This window comes from Tachypleus tridentatus, chromosome 2 (assembly GCF_004210375.1).
Source record: "Tachypleus tridentatus isolate NWPU-2018 chromosome 2, ASM421037v1, whole genome shotgun sequence".
NCBI lineage: Eukaryota > Metazoa > Arthropoda > Merostomata > Xiphosura > Limulidae > Tachypleus > Tachypleus tridentatus.
Window position 1 is genome coordinate 83,651,905 of NC_134826.1, and position 26,425 is coordinate 83,678,329.

Here is a 26,425-nt window from a genome sequence, read left to right on the forward strand (position 1 = left end):
CTTTCATTTGGTTAATAAAGAAATTTAATGATCTAAGTATTCCTCTTTTCAGGTTGCGAGATGGAAACTTCCTACTCTGAACTGGCGACAAACCCTCACCTGTGTACAACCTTAGCTTCTCAATCTGAGAATATTAGTCAGGGTCCTGACAGAAAGAATCAGCTAGTACCTACTGACGATAAACCTTATGATCACAGCTATGAAAAATTAAAATGTGATAACTGTGCGGAAAAAGAGAGAAATAATTCTCTTCAGTCGTGCCAGAACGTGGGTAAATCACTCGAGAGCGGATGCTGTACTGTGGCGCCCTCTTTAGCTTGTGATAACGACGACGAGAAACATCTTAATCGCCTATCTGGTTCGTGCTCTAAAGAAATACCTACTGACCTTTCAGACGATGACGTTGTTTCTTACGGATTCCCACCGCAAGGGGGCCGAGGGTTTATGGTTGGATTCGCTCAAAGTCTCGGTGACTCTCGTCTTTCTGAAACCTGTAATCACGCTAATAACGTTCGAAAGGCCGGAAAATACCGTTCACCCACTCACCCTGCTTCCGGTGACGTCCACCAGAGATTTTGTGGAAGCGATGAAGAGAAACTATCAGTACTGGCTATTGTATGAAAAAAATAGTAAACATAAATTATAACAGTCTGCCTTAACATGTAACGTCAGTATTCTCTCTACAGAAAACACATTATATATATTTAACTAATTCCTACAGATCTGACTTCTATTTGAATTATTAAAGAAAATTCTCGAAGTGTTCGTAAATGAAATGGACAAAATGTACAAAAATATTTAAGAATAATCGGTGCTCATATCAGTTCGGTCTTTTTAGACTCTATTTTTGATTCAAACTAGATAAATGAAACACTATCGTCCATAAAGTATAGTCTGGTGAATAAATATGAGTTTGTCACAAGGAAATTCTGTTTAAAACTAGTAAACTAATTCAGGAAACTCTGTCTGCAATTCTGTTATTACTTAAACGATATAAACTATTAGCCCAGTGTTAATGTGCATTAAAAAGTAATAGAATTGTGGAAAGAACTACTTAGGCATTTATTTTACAAGCCAGTAATTTTGTTGCGAAATAAACCATTATCCCACAGAAATATGAATTATTAATTCGCAATTAGTGCCAAGAATACTGACGAAAAAGATTCTTCGACGATAGTGTTTCTCTGTTGAGATTTTCATAAATCATTTCGATAAAATGTAGAAAACAGCCTAAGGGGCATTTGGCAAAATAGTATGTTTTGATTATTTTAATAAAACATAAACTGAATACCTTCGACAAGTATGATTTTTTTTATTTCGACGTTTTCGCTAGATTATTTTCCACGGGGTAATATTTTTTAAAATAAAGCTTTATTAAAGCATTAATAAAAATCACAAGATTTGATTAGTCGATAACAGGTAGAGCCAGCGTCCACTAGATACTCGCAAATGATCAATGCAGAATACTAATCTCAAAACTGCAGTAATATATGGTTTATTATGGGTAATGAACTTACGTTTATCAGAGTAACAAGTCCTAACTCGTTATGCTAAAAAAATTACAACGAAAAATAAAAGGCTACTTTTGTAATTTGAGGGTTGCAAATATGGTGGCGATACGTCGCTTCTTAATATCAAATATTAAGCATTTTGCTACCAGTCAAAAGATTTTTTTTAAAATAAAAGGTATGGTTTTCGACTTGGTTGTTGTTATGCACAGAGCTACAGAATGGGCTATCCGTACTGTGGAAACTGTGGGTATCGAAACCTGAATTTTATTTATTTTTTGTGCAATTATAGACTTCGATATATATATATGAAAATTCTTCGTAAGTTTTTCAAATTCTGTATCCTTGTGTGGAACTCTATAAATTCGCATAAAACGAGGCTTAACTAAACTATCGTAAACTGAAGATTAAATGTATTATTGTTGATATTTGAAATTCCTTACAACAAAAATCTTATTTCAAGTGAGCCGCGTATGTGTTACATTAGTTGTACCTCAGCATCTCATAGATGTCTCACTACACGAGATAAAAATGTTTAAAACGTCTAAAATAAACTGTTATTGTCAACCACGTTTCAATCAACTGCTTTTTGCCAGGTTTCAAGTGGTTTAATATAAAATATAATGAAGAATAATTGCTCGAAACGTTATTGTTAAATAAATAAAAAATTGTCTTTCGTGTTGGGCGTGAATTATGAAAAAACAAACAAAAACACTTATGTGGTAAAAGAAGACTTGAAAGTCCTTCCAAGAGCTATGTAATAACCGTATGAATGAGCGCCCTCTATGTGCATTAAAGGAAACTAAAAGTTATAGATACATAACGGGCTTTCATGTCAACTATTCGGTGTTCTTTATAATTCACATTTTAAATCCAATATTTTGCCTATTTCACCTAATGTATTATCTAAGATATAATAACTGGTTGGTTGGCCTTCCTTAAGCATTCTGATCTTGGAATTTTACCATATGTACACGACAGAATCTTCTGAATGTGATTGGTGGAAATTAGTAAATTATAAGGCAAAACATTCCAATGGCATGTTGTGTGGTAGGTACCAACTCTCCCAAGTGGGTCAAGTGTAAATTTACGTTAAAATTCGGTGTTTGATCCCCCACGGTAGATAAATTATAGATAACCTATTATGTAACTTTGCGTTAAATTCCAACAAAAATAACCCAAATACAGGCTTCCCAGTAGCATATCGCTATGTCTATGGACTTACAACGCTATAAGTTTCGATATTTATGATAAGGAGAACACAGAAAGCTCATTGTGTAGTAGCTTTGTGCTGAACTTCAAACATTCTCAATACAGTAAATCTATTTTTTTGAGCAGTACAAGCAAAATTGATTAAAGCCCCATCTACAACAACAAAAGAACAACTTAGGTTGTCAAAACATTATTTTTGCATTTTTTTCATGTAAAAGAGCCATATCATATTCTGTTACGCACTTTTAAGTTCAGTAATTAATATAAATTATGAGATAAAATTTAAAATTAATATTATTTTAAACTGCCGACTTTGATTAACGTATGAAAGAAACTAGCCTTAGACTTATATAATATGCTTTTAAACAGTCCTTGATATTCGTGATGACGAGAAATCCACTTGAAGTAAAAGCTCTCTTTGCTAACCTGATGATGACCTAAGAAGGTGGAAATGTTGCTCTGTACTTTAGTTTAATTAAAGTCCTAATACTTATACCAGCCATCTTGAGAATACAGTCTTTGGTATATATAACTCACTAGATGGCAGCACATCCTATAAAAATATAGAGGATGTCATTACCAAGAAGGAATGGTATTTTATCTTATTATATATGTGTTTTTGTATGTCTATAACCAACGCAAAATACTACACGAAACGCGTAACTTTATAAACTAGTTTATTAGTACGCCATTTTTGCTTTGTTTTGAAACTAGTATATTTGTTACTAATTATGTTCGAAAATATAAGTTTAAGAAGTTTTAGATTTTGAAACGAATATTACGCATAAAACAATGTTTTCATCATTTTTAAAACGTTGACTAAATTAATTTTAATTGTGAACGAAATTTGATTCAAACGTTTTGGCATTTCATTATGTTCACACTTACTTTAATGCAAATTTAGTTAACTATTAAGAAACAATTTTGCAAACAAGCATTTCAATTATAACAATGTTTTTGTTGCTTTTTGAACAACGAATAGTAAAAATGTAGTTTTATATTAGACTTATAATGAATGTGTAAACTAAACTTAATGTGCTGGAATTACAATACATTCAGTACTAACGACACAACAATGTGGTAGTAACTGGATGATGACACAACACACTGGAAGCATTTTTAGTTTAACAATGATACAACAATATGGTAGTAATTGTCTAACGATAAAACACACTGGGAGCATTATTATACTGATTAACGTATCATACACAAAGAATTGTTTATTATATTTCGAATATCTCATGTCATTCGAAACTGCAAATGGATGAATCTTTTCTGTTTCTTTTTATCTGGTCAACAAGACAATAATTTGAAGTATTACATCTACTTATATATAAATAATTACTCAGGTCGATTACTTTTTGTTATATTATCTTGTAAATTTATTTAAAATACATTTTCTAACTTCAGAGAACAGTAGTATGTTTTATAAAAGTGTATCTCAGAATGGCTGATATGGGTATTAACCTGAAGACAACCTAGGAAAGTACGGTTTGTTTCGAATTTCGCACAAAGTTACTCAAGGGCTGTCTGCGCTAGCCGTCCCTAGTTTAGCAGTGTAAGACTAGAGGGACGGCAGCGAGTGATCACTACTCACCGCCAACTCTTGGGCTACTCTTTTACCAACGAATAGTGGGATTGACCGCACATTATAACGCTCCCACGGGTGACAGGGCGACCATGTTTGGTGTGACGGGGATTCGAACCTGGGACTCTCAGATTACGAGTCGAGTGTTTGAAACAGCTGGCCGACGTAGGAAGGTCGAAACCTATACCCATACCAGCCGTTCTGAAATACAGTTTTACTTCATGTGGGATTCTCGTCATCAAGTGTGTGTTTTATTGTAAATTCTGAGACCTCCGGTTTTTTTTTAGAAGTCAGTAATTCTAATGAAAACAAATTTTAATATTATTTACGTCCATTGATCAAACATATTTTATATTTGGTCGAATTAATCAGATTACCTTTATATGCAGAAAGCCATAAATAAACAGAAAAGGGTTATTATATTTGAACACATTTTTAGATTCTTAAAGCTTTTCGAGAATATGTAATTAGAATAAAATGATTATGAATCAAACAACGCCACTTAAACCATGACTATTATTAGTAGGAGAAACAAAAGTAGGGAATTAGGCTTAATTAAACGAAAAGCAATGAAAATATTGTGACCTTTCCTTTTAGTCTAATAACGTGCTGAGCTGGTTGTTTTTTTTCTTCGTATTCCTGATAATTGTCCTGAGATTTTCATTTGTAATTTGATTATCCTCCCTAGCAGAAAACAGTAACAAGTTACGAAATTATTTATCTCTTTATTGATTGACTTGAAATTTAATAAATTCTGAATATTTAAAAGTATGTATTTTTTATAAACAAATATCCTACGATAATATGGATATAATAAAGCGAAGTTAAAACATTTCTTGTGACATCTATCAACCATCACGTTAAACCAAAAGTGACATCTCGTAACTGTCATTTAAAGACTACTAGTGTTCAAAACGCGGTTGAAAAATTTAAAAAATAATGGTCATTCATATACACTTTTTAGAACTTGGTAAAAGAAAGTAAATTGTTGTACACTAACGAATACTTTAGTTATTTATTTATTTTCATTGTTTTGGATTGCGGATTAATATGCTTTATAGCGACCGGTAGAGGACGCCATAAGCAAATAATTATTGATTCAGTTTCGAACAGACGAATACCTACATCAAACAGATGAAAGTAGGTTCGAAGCTCAGGTATTCGAGTCACCTTTCATCGCTTGATTGCGATACTTATCTTAAGTAATTTGAGCTGTAGAGTACGTCATCAATTCTGATATGCCTATCTCCGCAGAGGACAGTTTAATAAATAAATAATCCGTTATTTATTAAATTATACTTCGGAAAAAGTCTATTATCCTATAATGTTAGGAAGTATCAATTAATGTTGTTTAGGGTTGGTAGTTACCTGTACTGGCCGTTTAAAAGTTTATTACATCAAAAATATATTGCCTTAAATTAGTTCATTTCTTTCTTTGTTTCTAACACATAGCTGTAAATGATTCGTGATATCATATATGTAGATAACAATAATTGCCTTCCGTTTATACTATCTATATCACAAAAGGATGGAAAAAAATAAAGTTTCTGCAGCCATTGAATGTTTAATATTGTGATCTAATGCTTGTTCAAGATTAGAGTGTTTGGTTTGTTTGTAGTCAAGCACAAAGCTACACAATGGGCTGTCTGTGTCTTACCCACAACTATCGAACCTGGTTTCTAGCGTTGTAAGTCCGCAGACATTCTGCTGGGCCTCTGGGAGGAGGGCCGGAGTGTTTGATATTTAAGTAATTTAAACTAGGTGTTTCATGCTTGCCACCAAATAATGAGTGAACTAGTGTTTGTGTCAAATTTGAGTGCTTCGTAATTAAGTAATTTCAACCATTTTTCTGTGTTTACCATCAACGAATGATTGAACTTGTGTTTATTCGATATTTGAGTGTTTAATGTACAAGTATTTTAAAAGATGTTTTTCATGTTTGCCATCTAAGAATGTGTGAACTAGTGTTTACTCAGGGTTTGAATGTTTCATAATTAAGTCATTTCAACCAGATTTCATGATTACTAGAAAAAAAAAAAGTGGAAAGCTAATGTTTATGCAACATTTGTGTTTGAAACTTAAATCAGGTTTTTGACGCTTATTATAAATAAATATAATGAGTGCAACAGAAGCTCAGGATAACAAGAAAAAATAGGGAATAGCAACCTTTCTCAAGAACAACAGTTCAAGAAACTTTTGAAGAACACGATATGTTTCATATCAGGAAAGACGACAATTAGTTCCTCAACATGAAGCGGTCTTCATTCTTCAGTTTTCATGTCACTTAGGTTTCAAGTGCCTCTTCAAGTAGTCTATCCCCCGAGCAGCTTAACGTTAACAACGCTAAAGTTCAGGGTTCGGTTCCCCACGGTGGCTAGACATTGGATAGCCCATTGTGTGGCTATGAGTTAAATCAAACATAACTTGGCCTTTATGCACTTACTAACAAGCCTATCGAGTAACTGGCCATGGTATATAGGTTCGAATTATTTCACGAAGACGAAACTCATGAGTGTTTACAAGGTTCCAAGGCGCATTTCTCTGTGATTTACTAGAAATTTATAACAACAACTGCGCTGATCGCAACGTAGTTAAGCTTATGTATTTGCCCTCTCCAGCTGTTAAGCGGCATGTCTACGGGCTTACAACGTTAAAAATCGGATTTCGATATTCGTATTGGAAACCGTTGTGCTTAGCTGCAAATAACTAAACGTGAAAAGTATCTGTGACAGTAGAAACAGAAACGGCTGACTTAGAAACTATTGTAAATACAGAACGTATGGAACGAAAATAACTGAAATTATGTTGTGTTGCACATTCTTTTACTTTGGAATATTGAACTGTTTACATTTGTATTAAGAACTCACACAGGATAGTTTGTAACTTCCACAATATAAGCAGTTTATTTCTGACTTCTACAATAAAAGGAATTCAACTTTACTGTAATGTGAAGATACGGGACAAGAAAAGTCGTGTACTTATTATCTTCGTCTTAGGTCACTTAATATATTACAAATATGGCATATAAGATTTTCATTTCAGTTTTGAAAATGTAATAATTAACGTCAATATTACGTAAATACTGAATGAGTGAAGCATAAATTATTCTTCTAACTAAAATGTGACATATACAAATATATACATATACAAATATATAAAGAACAAAAAATAAATGCGTTAACATTTGTTTTTGAGCGAAAATAAAGATTTTGTTTTATTTTTTCAAACCCATGATTTGAAGTTTCTTTCCCCATTCACAAGAAAGTTTCTCAGCAGGTTAACGTTACACAACGCAGAGAACAACCGAGTCGGTGTTATGATCTATTATAATAGGAAAACCAAGCAACCTTTCACATTTTATTTGGAACGTACAATGATTACCGAAAGAAAGACATACAATTTAATGAACATTATCAGACATTCTTATAGCTTCAGAACACAATATCATTTAATTTGTAATAATAAATACAGGCAGATTCTATACACGTATATCTCAGTATTGGGTAAATTAATTACTGGTTAAGTTGAAATCATTATTTAATCACAACATTGCCTTTCAGTGAATAATATTTCTTTCTTTCTAAAGAAACATATAAAGCATCACGTTAAACATCCTGAATTGATGTTACCTTGCTACAACCAACGATCTTCAGAGAATCTAACATTAGTCAGTTTCGAAATAAAAAAATAGTGGACATTTTTCTTCTGACGGACAATTTTCTCAGTGACTTCGGTGTAGATTCTTTATTAGGGTTAACTACGTATCAGTACGATACCCAATATAAGACCAAATAAATAAACAGAATCATAAATAAATCGATTAATTTCAGCGCAAAAAACTCAACTGCATACAATAATATAGTTAGTTTCTGATGAAATGTGAACTAACACAAGTTGTGTCCCTTCAAGACCATAAATAATTGAGAAGTTTGATACTATACACTGAAGAGTCCTTTTCTGGACTACATAACATTAAGAAATATTGTATACTACGCATTGTAGTGTCCCTTCTGGACTACACACAATTGAAAACTATTGTACACTACACATTAGAGTGTCCCTTCTGGACCATACATAGTTATTAAGCATTTTGTGTTAATAACACACTGAAGAGTCCCTTCTGGATCATACGACATTGTTAAAATATTGCGTGTAACACAGTGAACTGTCCTTCCTGGATCATACGTCATTGTTAAAAATTACGTGTAACACACTGAAGTGTCCCTCCTGGATCATACACCATTGTTAAGAATTGTATGTAATACACCAGAACATCCCTTTTGAATCATACATAATTGTTAAACATTGTATATGACACACTCGAGTGTTCTTTCCGAACCACACGTACTTGTTAAACATTGTACGTAACACACTAAAGTGTCTCTTTTTGAATCATAACGTCTGAAAAGTATTTTCACTGACTGACTAGAGTGTCCTTTATAGATTATACACAGTAAATAAGTAGTTAATATAAACACACAGGAATACCCCTTCCAAAGCATGTTAGTTAAGAATTAATGTGTACCACACACACACTCCACATTGTTCTCTCTAGCAAACCTCGAAGAAATGTTTTACGAAGCATTGCTGTCTCTTTCAGAACTAGAACAACACACATGCATTGTTTACAGTCCACAAGAACACAACAGAGTGAAAAGGAAAGGACTCCTGTTCGCTGCCATTTCAGCATTTCATACTCGTAGCTTCTTCGGAAACGTGTAAGTCAAGCAGGAGCAACGCTGCGCTCGAGTTTCTGAGACGTCAATCATTTTCTCTTGCCTCCAGGTCCGTCAGTCGAAGAGTTGACTTTCGTTTTGTACTTTTATTTACACAAGGAGAACTGAGACCCGAAGGTATTGAACCAATCAGTGAACCAATCATCGTCTTCTCTGTTGTATAGGAAAACATTTGGAACACAAGTCATCAGCGAAGAACCTCGGGCGTTCGGTTAACTTTTCAAAGTGAAAATGGCAGAGTTAGAGATCTGTTCCAAGCAATAAGGACTGTATTGTTGTGTCTTACACCACTCTATATTCCGTAGTTATTTATTATTATTATTAATTTAAACTATATATAATGTCCATCTTCGCCTGTTTCACTTCTGTTTTATCTTCTTTCTCTTTCAGAAGATTTGAGTGGTAATATTATGTTTACTATCAACGACCGTTGCAAGAGGGTAAGGGGTGAGCGTAACCTGCGAAGGAGTTAAGCCGCCAGGGAAAGGGGTGGCCATGCAGGTGGAAGGTGGAGCCATGGGGTGGGCGTTGCTGCTAGTGTTCAAGGAGCCAGCGATGGTGTTTTTCTGCTGAGAACAGGCAGACCCGGGCGAAATAGACCATTTAGCAGTACACGTGACGTCGGCGATGACTTTGCCTGGAGAGAAAAAAGAAAGAAAGAATGATAGAGGACTGTAAGCCACACAGGCTGCGATAGCCACCACCAGACACGAGCAATATCCATTAGCATCATGCGCGTGTTCTTCTGACGGTAATTGAAACAAATGGACGTACACTCGCCATTTCTGGAATGAGTCTCCTGCTAGTGAGCTTGTATGCTGCCGTATGCCCATCACACAACAAGCCATAGGTATTCAGACCCCCTTTCCATCCCCCTCTCTTCCATTTTGTTCTCTCATCTTGTGCTGTTTTCTCTGTTGAATTGTTTCTGTATAAATTTTTCTCTGTTTCTAACGGAGGCTGACGCGTGACGTATTGCGTTTGTTCCACATTGTAAATTACCGGTTTCTGGCACACACATCATAGGATCGCTTCAACTTATCACACTACCTTCTTCAGAGGTGTTTATTTGACATAACATAATATCTTTTCAATGTCAAGAAACTTGGTCGATATTAACACCGGAAAGAACTCTTAACGCCGGAAGGAACTGTCTCCCCAGCGCGTTTTACTAAAATCTAATACACTCATTAATTTGAAACAAAACAAGAACGCCTCCTTTGTCTAGGCTTAATAAAAATAAAGATTTTAAATATGATGATTATTAGAATAGACTGTTATTTTACTGGGTAATTGAGACTACTTTCCATTTAAAAATACTTATAACTGTATTACTTTTAACTTTATAACTTTCTTCGCAACAAATCTGAAATGACACGTTTAATTTGCGATTCTTCAAAATGCATCAACTGACAATAAACTGACTGAAACTACTGAGTTCGATTCACATTTAGGTACTACACAAGTAAGCACACAATTATCGTTTACGGTTCAATATCTAATCTGGTTATCACATACTTGAGCTACGTGTGAGAAGTTTATCAAGTATTTCATTAAAATAAATACAATAATATATATATATATAATGTGTAAATAAATACAATAATATATATATATATAATGTGTAAATAAATACAATAATATATATATAATGTGTAAATAAATACAATATATATATATATATAATGTGTAAATAAATACAATAAAATATATATATATATAATGTGTAAATAAATACAATAAGATATATATATATAATGTGTAAATAAATACAATAATATATATATATATGTGTAAATAAATACAACAATATATATATATATATAATGTAAATAAATACAACAATAATATATATATAATGTGTAAAATAAATACAATAATATATATATATATATATAATGTGTAAATAAATACAATAAGATATATATATATATATAATGTGTAAATAAATACAAAATAATATATATATATATATATATAATGTAAAATAAATACAATAATATATATATATATATATAATGTAAAATAAAATACAGTATATATATATATAATGTGTAAATAAATACAATAATATATATATATATATATGTGTAAATAAATACAATAATATATATACATATATATGATATGTGCAAATAAATACAATAATATATATATATATATAATGTGTAAATAAATACAATAATATATATATATAATGTGTAAATAAATACAGTAATATATATATATATAATGTGTAAATAAATACAATAATATATATATATATATATAATGTGTAAATAAATACAATAATATATATATAATGTGTAAATAAATACAATAATATATATATAAAATGTGTAAATAAATACAATAATATATATATATAATGTGTAAATAAATACAATAATATATATATATATATAATGTGTAAATAAATTTGAAATCAGATGTTGGACAGTTTGTCAATACTAGTAGTTTTGTTAATATATTGTGTTTTTTATATGCTGTAAAAACTGTAAGTCGATAGAGATACATCTTAATACGTTTCAAATCCTTGTCAAAAATCTTTAATACTCAGGTTGTGAAAGAAACGTTGGAAATGGCATTGCATTTGAAACCTCTGAAACTGCAGGTTTTTCATTACGTTATTTACACCATGATGTATTTTAATACAGACGGTCGGGGTGAAAATATCACAGTTTTAAAGTTAATACACAGGTAATGAAGCTGTTTCAAAAAACAAAAACGACATTGATTTTTGGTACTGAATTCTGTAAACATGTTTTTCACCAAGATTTAGATTGATTCATACAAGAATAATATTGATTACCAACTAACATCACTCAGAGATTAATTATTTTACAGGTATACTAGTCAAATTTATAAACATTCCTCAAAGCTCACAAAATCTATCTATTTCCGTTTCGTAAAGATAAAAATGACTTTTACCATTAATAGGTTTCGAATCGTCCCCTGTCGGCAGAAGCGCTGTAACCTTTACCTCTTTGTTTCCCCTTGCATCCGAATTGTTTCCTTCCTTTCGGGATGCTACTCCCCCTTCTCCGTCAGGGGTCGCCGTTTTTCCACCATCATTACTTCCGGAATTAGGACCGGAAGTTGTATCACTTGAGGATGAGGTTGTATTTTGTTGAGCTTGGGTTTGCTTCTGCTGGGTTAGACGTTCCTGTTTTCGGAACTTAGCTCTTCGATTTTGGAACCACACCTGAGAAGACAAGCCAGTATCTTGTTGAAACGGAATATTTTGTTTTTGGTAAAACAATGTCCTGTGCATTGATCTTCATTGGATATTTAAAAAAAATCCAGTACAAAAATCGAAAACTATAAATGTTTGTGGTCATTTGTTAAGTTTCTTTTTTTCGTGGATCAATAATGCCTATACGTCCCGTATTCCATATAAATACCGTAACGTAATGTTACGATAATGTTTTAATAGGGTAATGATCAGGATTGCTTAATCTGGATGAGTCACTTCAAAAAACCACACATTTTAAATTTCGTGTTTCATCTGTATAACACACATTTCTGTAACCATAACACACAACAATATTGTAACATGTGATACATAAAATGTTCATTCATTTTTACAGTTCAGTTTGCTATTTTTCAACAGAAAATATACGGTTCTTTAAGATGTGTCAACGGGTATATATTAACACTTTCATTGTTTTACGGATATTTATACAGGTACTTCTGTTATAAGAAGTAAAACAATAAGGCCCCTAGGCCTAGCCGAAAGTCGTAACACAATAACAACAAACATAACACAAACCTCATCTCTAAGCAATAAAATTAAACTTCAGCTTATTTGCAAAGCTTAAATTAGTAGAAGTAACACAAACAGAATAATTATAACAGGAAGCTCAAGGTATTAATACAAATAAAATATATACAGCTACAATACAGAGGTGACCGTGACGTAAATAAAACCAAATCAACTACAATAAACAGTTATAATTGTGACAGAAACAAAACTAGAATTAGAACGAGAACAAGAGAGTAGTAATAAATTAGGAGCAACTACTAAAAACAACCTGCAGTAGTAACAAATTAGGAGCAACTACTAAACACAACCTGCAGTAGTAACAAATTAGGAGCAACTACTAAACACAACCTGCAGTAGTAACAAATTAGGAGCAACTAATAAACACAAACTGCAGTAGTAACAAATTAGGAGCAACTACTAAACACAACCTGTAGTGGTAACAAATTAGGAGCAACTAATAAACACAAACTGCAGTAGTAACAAATTAGGATCAACTACTAAACAAAACATGTAGTAGTAACAAATTAGGAGCAACTACTAAACACAACCTGCCGTAGTAACAAATTAGGAGCAACTAATAAACACAAACTGCAGTAGTAACAAATTAGGAACAACTACTCAACACAACCTGCAGTAGTAACAAATTAGGATCAACTACTAAACACAACCTGAAGTAGTAACAAATCAGAAGCAACTAATAAACACAACCTGAAGTAATAACAAATCAGGAGGAACTAATAAACACAACCTGCAGTAGTAACAAATTAGGAGCAACTACTAAACACAATCTGCAGTAGTAACAAATTAGGAGCAACTAATAAACACAACCTGCAGTAGTAACAAATTAGGAGCAACTACTAAACACAACCTGCAGTAGTAACAAATTAGGATCAACTACTAAACAAAACCTGTAGTAGTAACAAATCAGGACCAACTAATAAACACAACCTGAAGTAGTAACAAATCAGGAGGAACTAATAAACACAACCTGCAGTAGTAACAAATTAGGAGCAACTACTAAACACAATCTGCAGTAGTAACAAATTAGGAGCAACTAATAAACACAACCTGCAGTAGTAACAAATTAGGAGCAACTAATAAACACAACCTGCAGTAGTAACAAATTAGGAGCAACTAATAAACACAACCTGCAGTAGTAACAAATTAGGAACAACTACTCAACACAACCTGCAGTAGTAACAAATTAGGAGCTACTAATAAACACAACCTGCAGTAGTAACAAATTAGGAGCAACTACTAAACACAACCTGCAGTAGTAACAAATTAGGATCAACTACTAAACACAACCTGAAGTAGTAACAAATCAGAAGCAACTAATAAACACAACCTGAAGTAATAACAAATCAGGAGGAACTAATAAACACAACCTGCAGTAGTAACAAATTAGGAGCAACTACTAAACACAACCTGCAGTAGTAACAAATTAGGAGCAACTACTAAACACAACCTGCAGTAGTAACAAATTAGGAGTAACTACTAAACAAAACCTGTAGTAGTAACAAATCAGGACCAACTAATAAACACAACCTGAAGTAGTAACAAATCAGGAGGAACTAATAAACACAACCTGCAGTAGTAACAAATTAGGAGCAACTACTAAACACAATCTGCAGTAGTAACAAATTAGGAGCAACTAATAAACACAACCTGCAGTAGTAACAAATTAGGAGCAACTAATAAACACAACCTGCAGTAGTAACAAATTAGGAGCAACTAATAAACACAACCTGCAGTAGTAACAAATTAGGAACAACTACTCAACACAACCTGCAGTAGTAACAAATTAGGAGCTACTAATAAACACAACCTGCAGTAGTAACAAATTAGGAGCTACTAATAAACACAACCTGCAGTAGTAACAAATTAGGAGCAACTACTAAACACAACCTGCAGTAGTAACAAATTAGGATCAACTACTAAACACAACCTGAAGTAGTAACAAATCAGAAGCAACTAATAAACACAACCTGAAGTAATAACAAATCAGGAGGAACTAATAAACACAACCTGCAGTAGTAACAAATTAGGAGCAACTACTAAACACAATCTGCAGTAGTAACAAATTAGGAGCAACTACTAAACACAACCTGCAGTAGTAACAAATTAGGAGTAACTACTAAACACAACCTGCAGTAGTAACAAATTAGGAGCATAGGAGCAACTACTAAACACAACCTGTAGTAGTAACAAATCAGGAGCAACTAATAAACACAACCTGAAGTAGTAACAAATCAGGAGCAACTAATAAACACAACCTGCAGTAGTAACAAATTAGGAGCATAGGAGCAACTACTAAACACAACCTGTAGTAGTAACAAATTATGAGCAACTACTAAACACAACCTGAAGTAGTAATAAATCAGGAGCAACTAATAAACACAACCTGAAGTAGTAACAAATCAAGAGCAACTAATAAACACAACCTGCAGTAGTAACAAATTAGGAGCAACTACTAAACAAAACCTGTAGTAGTAACAAATCAGGACCAACTAATAAACACAACCTGAAGTAGTAACAAATCAGGAAGAACTAATAAACACAACCTGCAGTAGTAACAAACTAGGAGCAACTACTAAACACAATCTGCAGTAGTAACAAATTAGGAGCAACTAATAAACACAACCTGCAGTAGTAACAAATTAGGAGCAACTACTAAACACAACCTGCAGTAGTAACAAATTAGGAGCAACTAATAAACACAACCTGCAGTAGTAACAAATTAGGAACAACTACTCAACACAACCTGCAGTAGTAACAAATTAGGAGCTACTAATAAACACAACCTGCAGTAGTAACAAATTAGGAGCAACTACTAAACACAATCTGCAGTAGTAACAAATTAGGAGCAACTAATAAACACAACCTGCAGTAGTAACAAATTAGGAGCATAGGAGCAACTACTAAACACAACCTGTAGTAGTAACAAATTATGAGCAACTACTAAACACAACCTGAAGTAGTAACAAATCAGGAGCAACTGATAAACACAACCTGAAGTAGTAACAAATCAGGAGCAACTAATAAACACAACCTGCAGTAGTAACAAATTAGGAGCATAGGAGCAACTACTAAACACAACCTGTAGTAGTAACAAATTATGAGCAACTACTAAACACAACCTGAAGTAGTAACAAATCAGGAGCAACTAATAAACACAACCTGAAGTAGTAACAAATCAGGAGCAACTAATAAACACAACCTGCAGTAGTAACAAATTAGGAGCAACTACTAAACACAACCTGCAGTAGCAACAAATTAGGAACAACTACTAAACAAAACCTGAAGTAGTAACAAACTAGGAGCAACTACTAAACACAACCTGCAGTAGTAACAAATTAGGAGCAACTACCAAACAAAACCTGCAGCAGTAACAAATTAGGAGCAACTACTAAACACAACCTGAAATAGTAAGAAATTAGGACCAACTATTATACAAAACCAGCAGTAGTAACAAATTAGGTGCAAGTACTAAACACAACCTACAGTAGTAACAAACTAGGAGCAGCTACTAAAAACAACCTGCAGTAGTAACAAATTAGGAGCAACTACTAAACAAAACCTGCAGTAGTAACAAATTAGGAGCAACTACTAAACACAACCTGCAGTAGTAACAAATTAGGAGCAACTACTAAACAAAAGCTGAAGTATTAACATATTAGGAGCAACTGCTAAACAAAACGTGGAGTAGTAACAAATTAGCTGCAACTACCAAACACAACCTGCAGTAGTAACAAATTAGGATCAACTACTAAACAAAACCTGAAGTAGTAACAAATTAGCTGCATCTACCAAACACAATCTGGAGTAGTAACAAATTTGGTGAAACTACTAAACGAAACCTTGAATAGTAACAAGTTAGACGTAACTACTAAACAAATCATGGAGTAGTAACAAATTAGGTGTACCTACTAAACAAAACCTTGAGTAGTAATAAATTACTACTCTCAATTACATCTGGAACGTAACCGTTCCTAATACTGTGTCCCAGTGAGAGTCGTCTAGGCTAAGCGTTGACCACTGTTTTTATGATCAGGTTATTTGAACTCTTTGTGTAGTGTTGTATATAATTTCCAATAAGCTGGTGTTTAAATCAAATAATGAGATAGATATGAAAACACAAGAGTATAATTTGCAGAATCAACATTACATTTGATGCGAAATATGCTTGAATGCGTTTATCTTAATTGCTAGTTAGGAAATTCGTGGTGTTTAGATATACCTACTGTAAATCATTGTGAAAGGAGTGCATAAGGAACACGTTAGATAAATTCGTTCCCATTATTAGCTTCACATTCAAACTAGAATACAGGACATACTATCATAAAATAGGCGTGTTCAACTAAAACTACAGAAAATGAAGGCGTGTTTGCGTACTCGAAAAATGTACTTGAAGAACCAGTTTGTTTGTTTTTTATCAATGAATCTGAAAAACATGCAGGGTTTACACAACGAAAACTCCTATTCCACACCGAAGCCATAATACGATCCACATACGTTGTATTTTTCTGACGTTGCATTTCTGATCCAAAACTGTTAAAAAAGACACTTGTTGATTGTGCTGCAACCTATATGTGGTTTACTTCAATGGTTATCAAAATGAACCTACTCGATGAAAAGGTACTGGAAATCCCATAAGAGAATGGAACTAATCGTCGGAAGAGAACGCCCCCGCTAGTACAGCGGTATGTCTACGAATTTACAACGCTAAAATCAGGGGTTCGATTTCCCTCGGTGGACGCAGCAGATAGTCTGATGTGGTTTTGCTAGAAGAAAAAAAAACACCCGAACAGAACTTTCGAAAATTGAGAAACTAGAAACCTTGAGGCAAGGAATTTCATTACAAATAAATAAAGAATTCGTGAAAACATAATTAAATAAACACGTGATATGCTGTCTTCGGTGACGAAGGAAGGGTTTTGCTGTTCAGTTTTGTGAAGTTGAAACATTCAAATATCCAGTGTGTAACCGATGGAAAACAGAAGTTTATACAATTCGGATCGTGTGCTTGCGCTGCTCAAGTCTTTTTTTGCCCAAACTTTCCAAGTAACAAACGAAGTATTTTTAAACGTAAGCGAAATTTCAACCTGATGTATACGTTGTGCTGTGGTATATAAGAACTGGTAGTTTTATCTCGACCGACTGTTACAATCGCTTCCTATGCACGAGTTGTCATTAGTGCTGTATGTGTGAAAATTTCTGATGAACATTGTCTAGATATTAAGTTCGTAAAATGAACAACTAAAAGTTTGATTTCGACAGAAAAATTAAAGCAATATTGAAAAAAAACGAAAAACAATGACTAGCGAATAAATTATTCTAATATGATTATACAGTGAATAACAAAAATCGTGATTAGAGGAAAACTCCTACTGACATGATTACACTAAATATTATTGTTAGTGGACAAACAAGATATACACTAAACAATAACTAACAATTATTTGTTAGTAAATAACTTCTACTCACGTGATCTACATTAAATAATAACTAAAAATTATGGTTAATGAACAGCTTCTACTAACGAGATATACAGTAAACAATAAGTAAAAATTATGATTAACAAAAGCTTCTACTGACGTCATGTACATTAAATAATAACTAAAATTATGATTATTGAACAAAATCTACTGAAGTGATGAGCATTAAATAATAACTAAAATTCCCTAATTTCGCGCTAATGAAAAAGATCTACTGACTATATATTCACTAAATTATAATTAAAAATTGTTAATGAACAACTTATACTGACGTGATGTACAATAAAAACAACTAAAGATTTTGGCTAGTGAACAACTTCAACTGACGTGTTGTACACTGAGTAATAACGAAAAATTATGGTTAATGAAAAACTTACGTGGTGTACACTAAATAGTAATTAAAGATTGTTAGTAAACAACATCTAGCGACTTCATGTACGATATATAATGACTAAAAATTAATGTGAGTGAAGAACTTCTATTGACGTCATATAGAATGAATAATAACTAAACATTTTTGTCAAAGAACAACTTCTTGTGACGTGATATATGTCAATAACTAAAAACATTGTTAGTGAAAAATTTCTACTGAAGAGATGAACCCTAAATAATAACTAAAATTATGGTTAATGAATAGTTTCCATTAACGTGACGTGCAATAAATAATAACGAGAATTTATGGTCAGTGAATAACTTCTTCTGAAGTGATGTGCACTGAAAAATAACTAAAAATTATGGTTAGGGAACAACTTTTACTAAAGAGATGTACATTACATAATAATAAAAATTTTTGGTTAGTGAACACCTTCAACTGAAGTGATGTACACTATACAATCATTAAACATTATTGTGAGTGAACAACTTCTACAAACGTAATGTACACTAAATAATAACTAAAAATTATGGTTAGTGAACACCTTCTACTGGTGTGATGTTCAATAAATAACAACTAAAGATTATAGCTAGTAGACAACTTCAACTGACATGATATACAATAAATAAAAACTAAATATTATGGTTAGTGAACAGCTTCTGCTGACGAGATGTACAATAAATGATAAGAATTTATGGTTAATGATTAACCGGATTTACAACGCTAAAATCAGGGGTTCGATTCCCTCGGTGGGCTGAGCAGATAGTCCGATGTGGCTTTGCTATAAGAAAAAACACACAAACATAGTTTATGATTAACTTCTTCTGAGGTGATGTACACTGAATAACCAACAATTATGGTTAGTGAAGAACTTCCACTGATGTGAGGTACAATAAATAATAACTAAAAATTATTTGTTACTGAATAACTTTTACAGACGTGATGTACACGAAACAATAAATAAAAATTATTTTAGTGAACAATTTTTACCTACGAGATGTACAATAAATAATAACTAAAAATTATGGTTAATGAAGAAACTCTACATTGAATAATAACAAAAAAAATTATGGACAAGTAAACTACTTCTGTCGTGGTTCACATTAAATAATGATAAATGTTATGGTTAGTGAAGAACTTCTACTGACGTGATATACAATAAATAATAACTAAAATTTATTGTTAGTGAACAAATTAAACTGATGTGATATACGCTAAGTAAAAACTAAAAATTATGGTTAATCAAAATCATCTACTAAAGTAATATACACTAAATAATAACTAAAATTATTGTTAGTGAAAAACTTCTACTGGCTTGAAGTACAGCAAATAATAACGTAAAATTATGGTTAATGAACAGCTTCCACTGACGTGATTTACATTAAATAATAACTAAAAATTATTGTTAGAGAACAACTTCTACAGCCGTCATGTACGCTAAATAATAACAAACATGATAATGAGCAACATCTGTTTACGTGATGTCCACTTAAAAATAATTGAAATAATGGTTAATGACACCATCTAGTGACGTAAGGTACACTAAATAATTACTGAAATTAAAGGTAATAAAGGTTAATGAAACACTTCTACTGACGTAATGTACACTAAATAATAACTAAGTATTATGTTTAATCAAAAACTTCACCTGACGTGATATATATTTAATAATATCTAAAAATAATGCCTAGTTAAACACTTCTACATACGTCATGTCCACTTAATAATAACTAAAGTTTATAATTAATCAAGAACTTCTACTGACGTGATGTATATTTAATAATATCTAAAAATAATGCCTAGTTAAACACTTCTACATACGTCATGTCCACTTAATAATAACTAAAGTTTATAATTAATCAAGAACTTCTACTGACGTGATGTATACTAAAAATAAATGAAAATTACGGTTAGTAAAGAACTTCTTCTCAAGTGATACACACTAAATAATAACTAAAAATTATGGTTAGAGAACAACTTTAACTTTGGTGATATACAGTAAATAATAACTTAAAATTATTATTCGAGAACAAATTCTACTAATGTGATATACACTAAATAATAACTAAAATTATTGTTAGTGAACAATTTACACTAACGTTATAAACACTTACATATAACTTCTACTGACGTGACGCACACTAAATAATAACTAAAAATTATTGTCAGTGAACAACTTCTACTGACTTGAAGTGCACTAAACAATAACCACAAACTAATGATTAAAGAAAAACTTCTACTGATGTAATATACCCTAGTTAATAACTAAAAATTATTGTTAATGAACAATTCCTCCAGACGTGTTATACTCTAAATATTAATTAAAAATTATGGTTAGGGAACAGTTTCTACTGACGTGATGTACACTAAATAATAACTAAAAATTATGGTTACTGAATAACTCGTACTGACGTGATGTACATTAAATAATAACGAAAATAACGGCTTGTGAACAAGTTCTACTGAAATGATGTACACTGAATAATAACTAAAATTTATGGTTAATGAACACCTTTTACTGACGTGATGTACAGTAAATGATAGCAAAAATTAATCATAGTGAATAACTTCTACTAAATGATAACTAAAAGTTATTGTGAATGAACAATTTCTACTGACGTGATAGGCTCTAAATATTAACTAAAATTATGGTTACAGAACAACTTCTACTCACGTTATGTACATGGAACAATAACGAAAAATTATGGACAGTGAAATAATTCTACTGACGTGTTGAACGCTAAATAATAACAAAATATTTTTGTTAATGAACAACGTCTACTGACGTGATATACACTAAATAATAACTAAAAATTATAACTAGTGAACAACCTTTACTTTCGCGATATGCACAAAACAATAACTAAATTTATTCTGATTGAACAACTTCTGCTGACGTGATATACATTAAATAATAACTAAAAATTATTCTTTGGAAAGAATTTCTACTGACCTGATATACATGAATAATAACTAAAAATTGTTATTATTGAACAACTTCAATTGACGTGATACAAACTAAATAATTACTACAAATGTTTCTGAGTGAACAACTTCTACTGTGGTGATATACACTAAATAATATAATAATTAAAAATTATTCTTAGAGAACAACCTTTACTGTCGTGACATGCCCTAAATAATATCTAAAATAACAGCTTGTGAACAACTTCTCCGGAAATGATGTACGCTAAAAAACAACTGAATATTATTCTGAATGAACATATTCTACTGACGTGATGTATATTAAACGATAACTAAAAATTATGGTTAAGAAGCACTTGTACTGACGTGATGTACACTGAATGATAAATAAAATAACGGCTTGTGAACAACTTTTACTGAAGTAATGTATACTAAACAATAGCCAGAAATTATAGTTAGTATAAAACTACTGACGTAAAGTACACTAAATAATAACTAAAAATTACTGTTAGTGAACAACTTCTTCTGACAAGATGTACAATGAATAATAAATAAAAACTGTTGTTAGTGAACAACCACTGAGCTGAAGTACACTAAATAATAATTAAAAGTTATTGTTAGTGAACCACTTCTACTCACGTGATATACACTAAATAATAACCAGAATTTATGGTTAGTGCAAAACGTTTTCTGAGGTGATGTAAACTGAATAATAACAAAAAATTACTGTTTGTGAAGAACTTCAACTGACGTGTCGTGTATTAAATAATAACGATAAATTATGGATAGCGAAGTAATTCTACTAACGTGATGTACACTACATAGTAACTAAATGTTATTGTTACTGAAGAATTTCTATTGACGTGATATACACTAAATAATAACTAAAAATAATTGTTAATGAACAACGTACAGTGATGTAAAGTACTCTAACTAATAACCACATATTCTTGTTAATGAAAAACCTCTACTGATGTAATACACACTTAATAATAAGTAAAAGCTATTCGAAGTGAATAACATCTACTCGTGTGATACACACTAAATTATAACCAAAAATTCTGGTTAATCAACACCTTCTACTATCGTGAAGTGCATTAAATAATTACCACAAATTATGGTAAGTGCAAAATTTCTAATAACGTTTAGTGAACTTAGAAATATCTAAAAATTATCGTCAGTGAATAACATCTACTGACGTGATGTACACTAAATAACTAAAAATTATGGTTACTGAAGAATGTCTACTGATGTGTTGTACACTAAAAATAACGGCTGATGAACTTCTACTGAAGTGATGTACATAAAGTAATTACTAATAATTATTGCTATTGAACAACTTCTATTGACGTGATGTACACTAAAACGTATCGTAAGTGTATAACTTCTTCTAACGTGGTATACTAACTATACTAAATTATAGATAAGAATTATTCTGAGTAAACAATTTCTACTGACGTGATATACACTAAATAACTAAAAATTATTGTTAGAGAGCAACTTCTACTCACTTGATATACACTGAATAATAACTGAAAATTACAAATAGTGAAGATCTTCTACTCACGTTGTATAAATAAATAATAACTAAAACTATGGTTAATAAACTGCTTCTACAGACGTGATGTAGACCAAATCATAACTAATATTATTGTTAGTCAAATTCTACTGAGAAGATATACACTAAATAATAACTAAAAAATATTGTTAGAGAATAACTTTTACTGACATGATGAACACTGAATAATAACGAAAAAGTCTTCCAGGTGAAGAACTACAAACATAATATACACTAAGAAATAACTTCTACTGACGTGATGTACACTTAATCATAACTAAAAATTATGGTTAATGAACAACTTCTACTAAAGTAATATACAATGAATAATAAATAAAAATTATTGTATGTGAACAACTTGTACTGACGTGATATACACTAAATAATAATTAAAAATAACTGTGAGTGAATAACTATTACTGACGTAATTTTCACGAAATAATAACTAAAATTATTGTTAGTGAAGAACTTATACTGACGTGATATACGCTAAATAATCACTATACGTATTTGTCAATGAACAACTTATACTCACTTATTACATTCACTAATCAAAGAAACTTCAAAAATGTCCCGTGGTTAAGGCACTCGACTCGTAATCTGAGGGGGTCGCTGGTTCGAATCCCCGTCACACCAGATATGCTCGCCCTTTCAGCCATTTTGGCGTTATAATGTAACGGTGAATCCCACTATTCGTTGGTAAAAGAGTATCGCAAGAGTTAGCGGAGGGTGGTGAAGGCTATCTGCCTTTACTCTAGTCTTACACTGCTAAATTAGGGACGACTAGTGCAGATAGCCCTCGTGTAGCTTTGCGCGAAATTGAAAACAAACAAACAAGATATAGTTTTAAATTATATTAGATAAAACGTTCTTTAGTCGTTAAGATACATAACTTAATTACAATTACCTGTTTACTAAATTAAGTTGGAAATTTCGAATAAATCCTTTTGAATAACTGTGTAAGAAAGAACAACATGGTTCAGTGTAAATTGAAAACTTTTCATATAACACTCTGAATAAATGTGTAAGAAAGAACAGCGTGTTTTACTGTACTAATTTAATATCATCTGTAACCAGGATTATAGGCAAGGTAATATAAAACTAAATAGCTGTGAGGGCTTAAGTAATAAAACAAAGCTTAGAATGCACCTTCCAAGCATCAGTTACTCTTTGAAAGTAAAACAATTAGTCAAATGAACTAAAGCACGTATGAAGTACTTTAAAGTTGCCTCAAGTAAATTAAAGTATGTGTCAAGTAAACTAAATACGTCTCAAGTAAAGTAAAACATGCGTCAAGTGAACTAACTCAATTCCGTCTCAATTAAACTAAAGCTGTTTCAAGTACATTAAGCCTGTATGGAATGGCCCGAGTCAAGTAAATATATTTATTGTCCCAAGTAAAGCGAATTTAAAATACTCTCACATTTCTTAACTTTCATTTCTCTGTACAGCATAAAATTACACGTGAAATTTACTATAACACTGTACAGTGAATTTATATGCATGGAATTCTATGACAAATACTCACAGAGATGTAGGGAATCTTCCTTCTAATCATTGATAATTTGATTAAGGTGATTACACGAACGGGGAAAACGAACGTTTCGCCAACGGGAAATTGGCGGTAACTGAAAATACAGCGACAAGAGATTGATAGAGAGACGTGAGGAGGAGAAAGCAAGTAAAAGAAGTGAAAATTACTGAAAGAGCGAAGTGGAAAATATGTAATAGACATAAGGAGACAGGCGTTTGAAAAGAGAGTTGACTGGACGGGAAAGTAAAGAAAAAAAGGAAAAGTAATATCAAGGATATCCTGTAGTTACTATAACAGTTAACACTATCCTGTAGTTACTATAACAGTTAACACTATCCTGTAGTAACTATAACAGTTAACACTATCCTGTAGTTACTATCACAGTTAACACTATCCTGTAGTAACTATAACAGTTAACACTATCCTGTAGTTACAATAACAGTTAACACTGTCCTGTAGTTACTATAACAGTTAACAATATCCTGTAGTAACTATAACAGTTAACACTATCCTGTAGTAACTATAACAGTTAACAATATCCTGTTGTAACTATAACAGTTGACACTATCCTGTAGTAACTATAACAGTTAACACTATCCTGTAGTTACTATAATAGTTAACACTATCCTGTAGTTACTATAACAGTTAACAATATCTTGTAGTTACTATAACTGTTGACACTATCCTGTAGTTACTATAACAGTTAACAATATCCTGTAGTTACTATAACAGTTAACATTAAACTGTAGTTACTATAACAGTTAAAAATATCCTGTTGTAACTATAACAGTTAACACTATCCTGTAGTTACTATAACAGTTAACAATATCCTGTTGTAACTATAACAGTTAACACTATCCTGTAGTTACTGTAAGTGTTAAAAAAATCCTGTAGTTACTGTAAGTGTTAAAAAATCCTGTATTTACTATAACTGTTAACAATATCCTGTAGTTACTGTAACAGTTAACACTATCCTGTAGTTACTATAACAGTTAACAATATCCTGTTGTAACTATAACAGTTAACACTATCCTGTAGTTACTATAACAGTTACCACTATCCTGTAGTTACTATAACAGTTAACACTATCCTGTAGTTACTATAACAGTTAACATTATCCTGTAGTTACTATAACAGTTAATACTATCCTGTTGTTACTATAACAGTTAACAGTATCCTGTAGTTACTATAACAGTTAACACTATCCTGTAGTAACTATAACAGTTAACACTATCCTGTAGTTACTATCAGAGTTAACACTATCCTGTAGTAACAATAACAGTTAACACTATCCTGTAGTAACTATAACAGTTAACACTATCCTGTAGTTACTATAATAGTTAACACTATCCTGTAGTTACTATAAGAGTTAACAATATCTTGTAGTTACTATAACTGTTGACACTATGCTGTAGTTACTATAATTACAATATACTGTTAACAATATCCTTAAGTTACTATAACTGTTACCAATATCCTGTAATTAATATAACTGTTAAAAGTATCCTGTAGTTACTATAACTGTTAACAAAATCCTGTAGTTACTATAACTGTTAACAATATCTTGTAGTTACTATAACTACAAACACTATCCTGAAATTACTATAACTGTTAACACTATTCTGTAATAACTATAACTTTTAACACTATACTGTAGATACTATAACTGTTAACAATATCCTGTAGTTACTATAACTCACAACACTACTCTGTAGTTACTATAACTG

General features: G+C 31.8%; 2 protein-coding genes across 2 annotated transcripts in view; one reads left to right on the top strand and one right to left on the bottom strand.

Moving 5' to 3' along the window:
• Window positions 1–2,052, top strand: part of LOC143244390 (fat-like cadherin-related tumor suppressor homolog) — a gene marked incomplete in the record, with an annotated part of 451,859 nt that extends 449,807 nt beyond the window's left edge. The window contains 1 exon segment of the mRNA XM_076488964.1: window positions 53–2,052. Within this exon segment, the coding sequence (XP_076345079.1) occupies window positions 53–621 (569 nt within the window).
• Window positions 2,053–7,201: 5,149 nt separating this feature from the next.
• The window catches only part of LOC143244391 (uncharacterized), a 57,967-nt gene continuing 38,743 nt past the window's right edge, over window positions 7,202–26,425 (bottom strand). The window contains exons 3-4 of the mRNA XM_076488965.1: window positions 11,976–12,249; window positions 7,202–9,681 (exon numbers count right to left, since the gene is read on the bottom strand). Coding sequence (XP_076345080.1) covers window positions 9,431–9,681; window positions 11,976–12,249 — 525 coding nt within the window. The 3' untranslated portion in view covers window positions 7,202–9,430. The remainder of the gene's footprint in view (window positions 9,682–11,975; window positions 12,250–26,425) is intronic.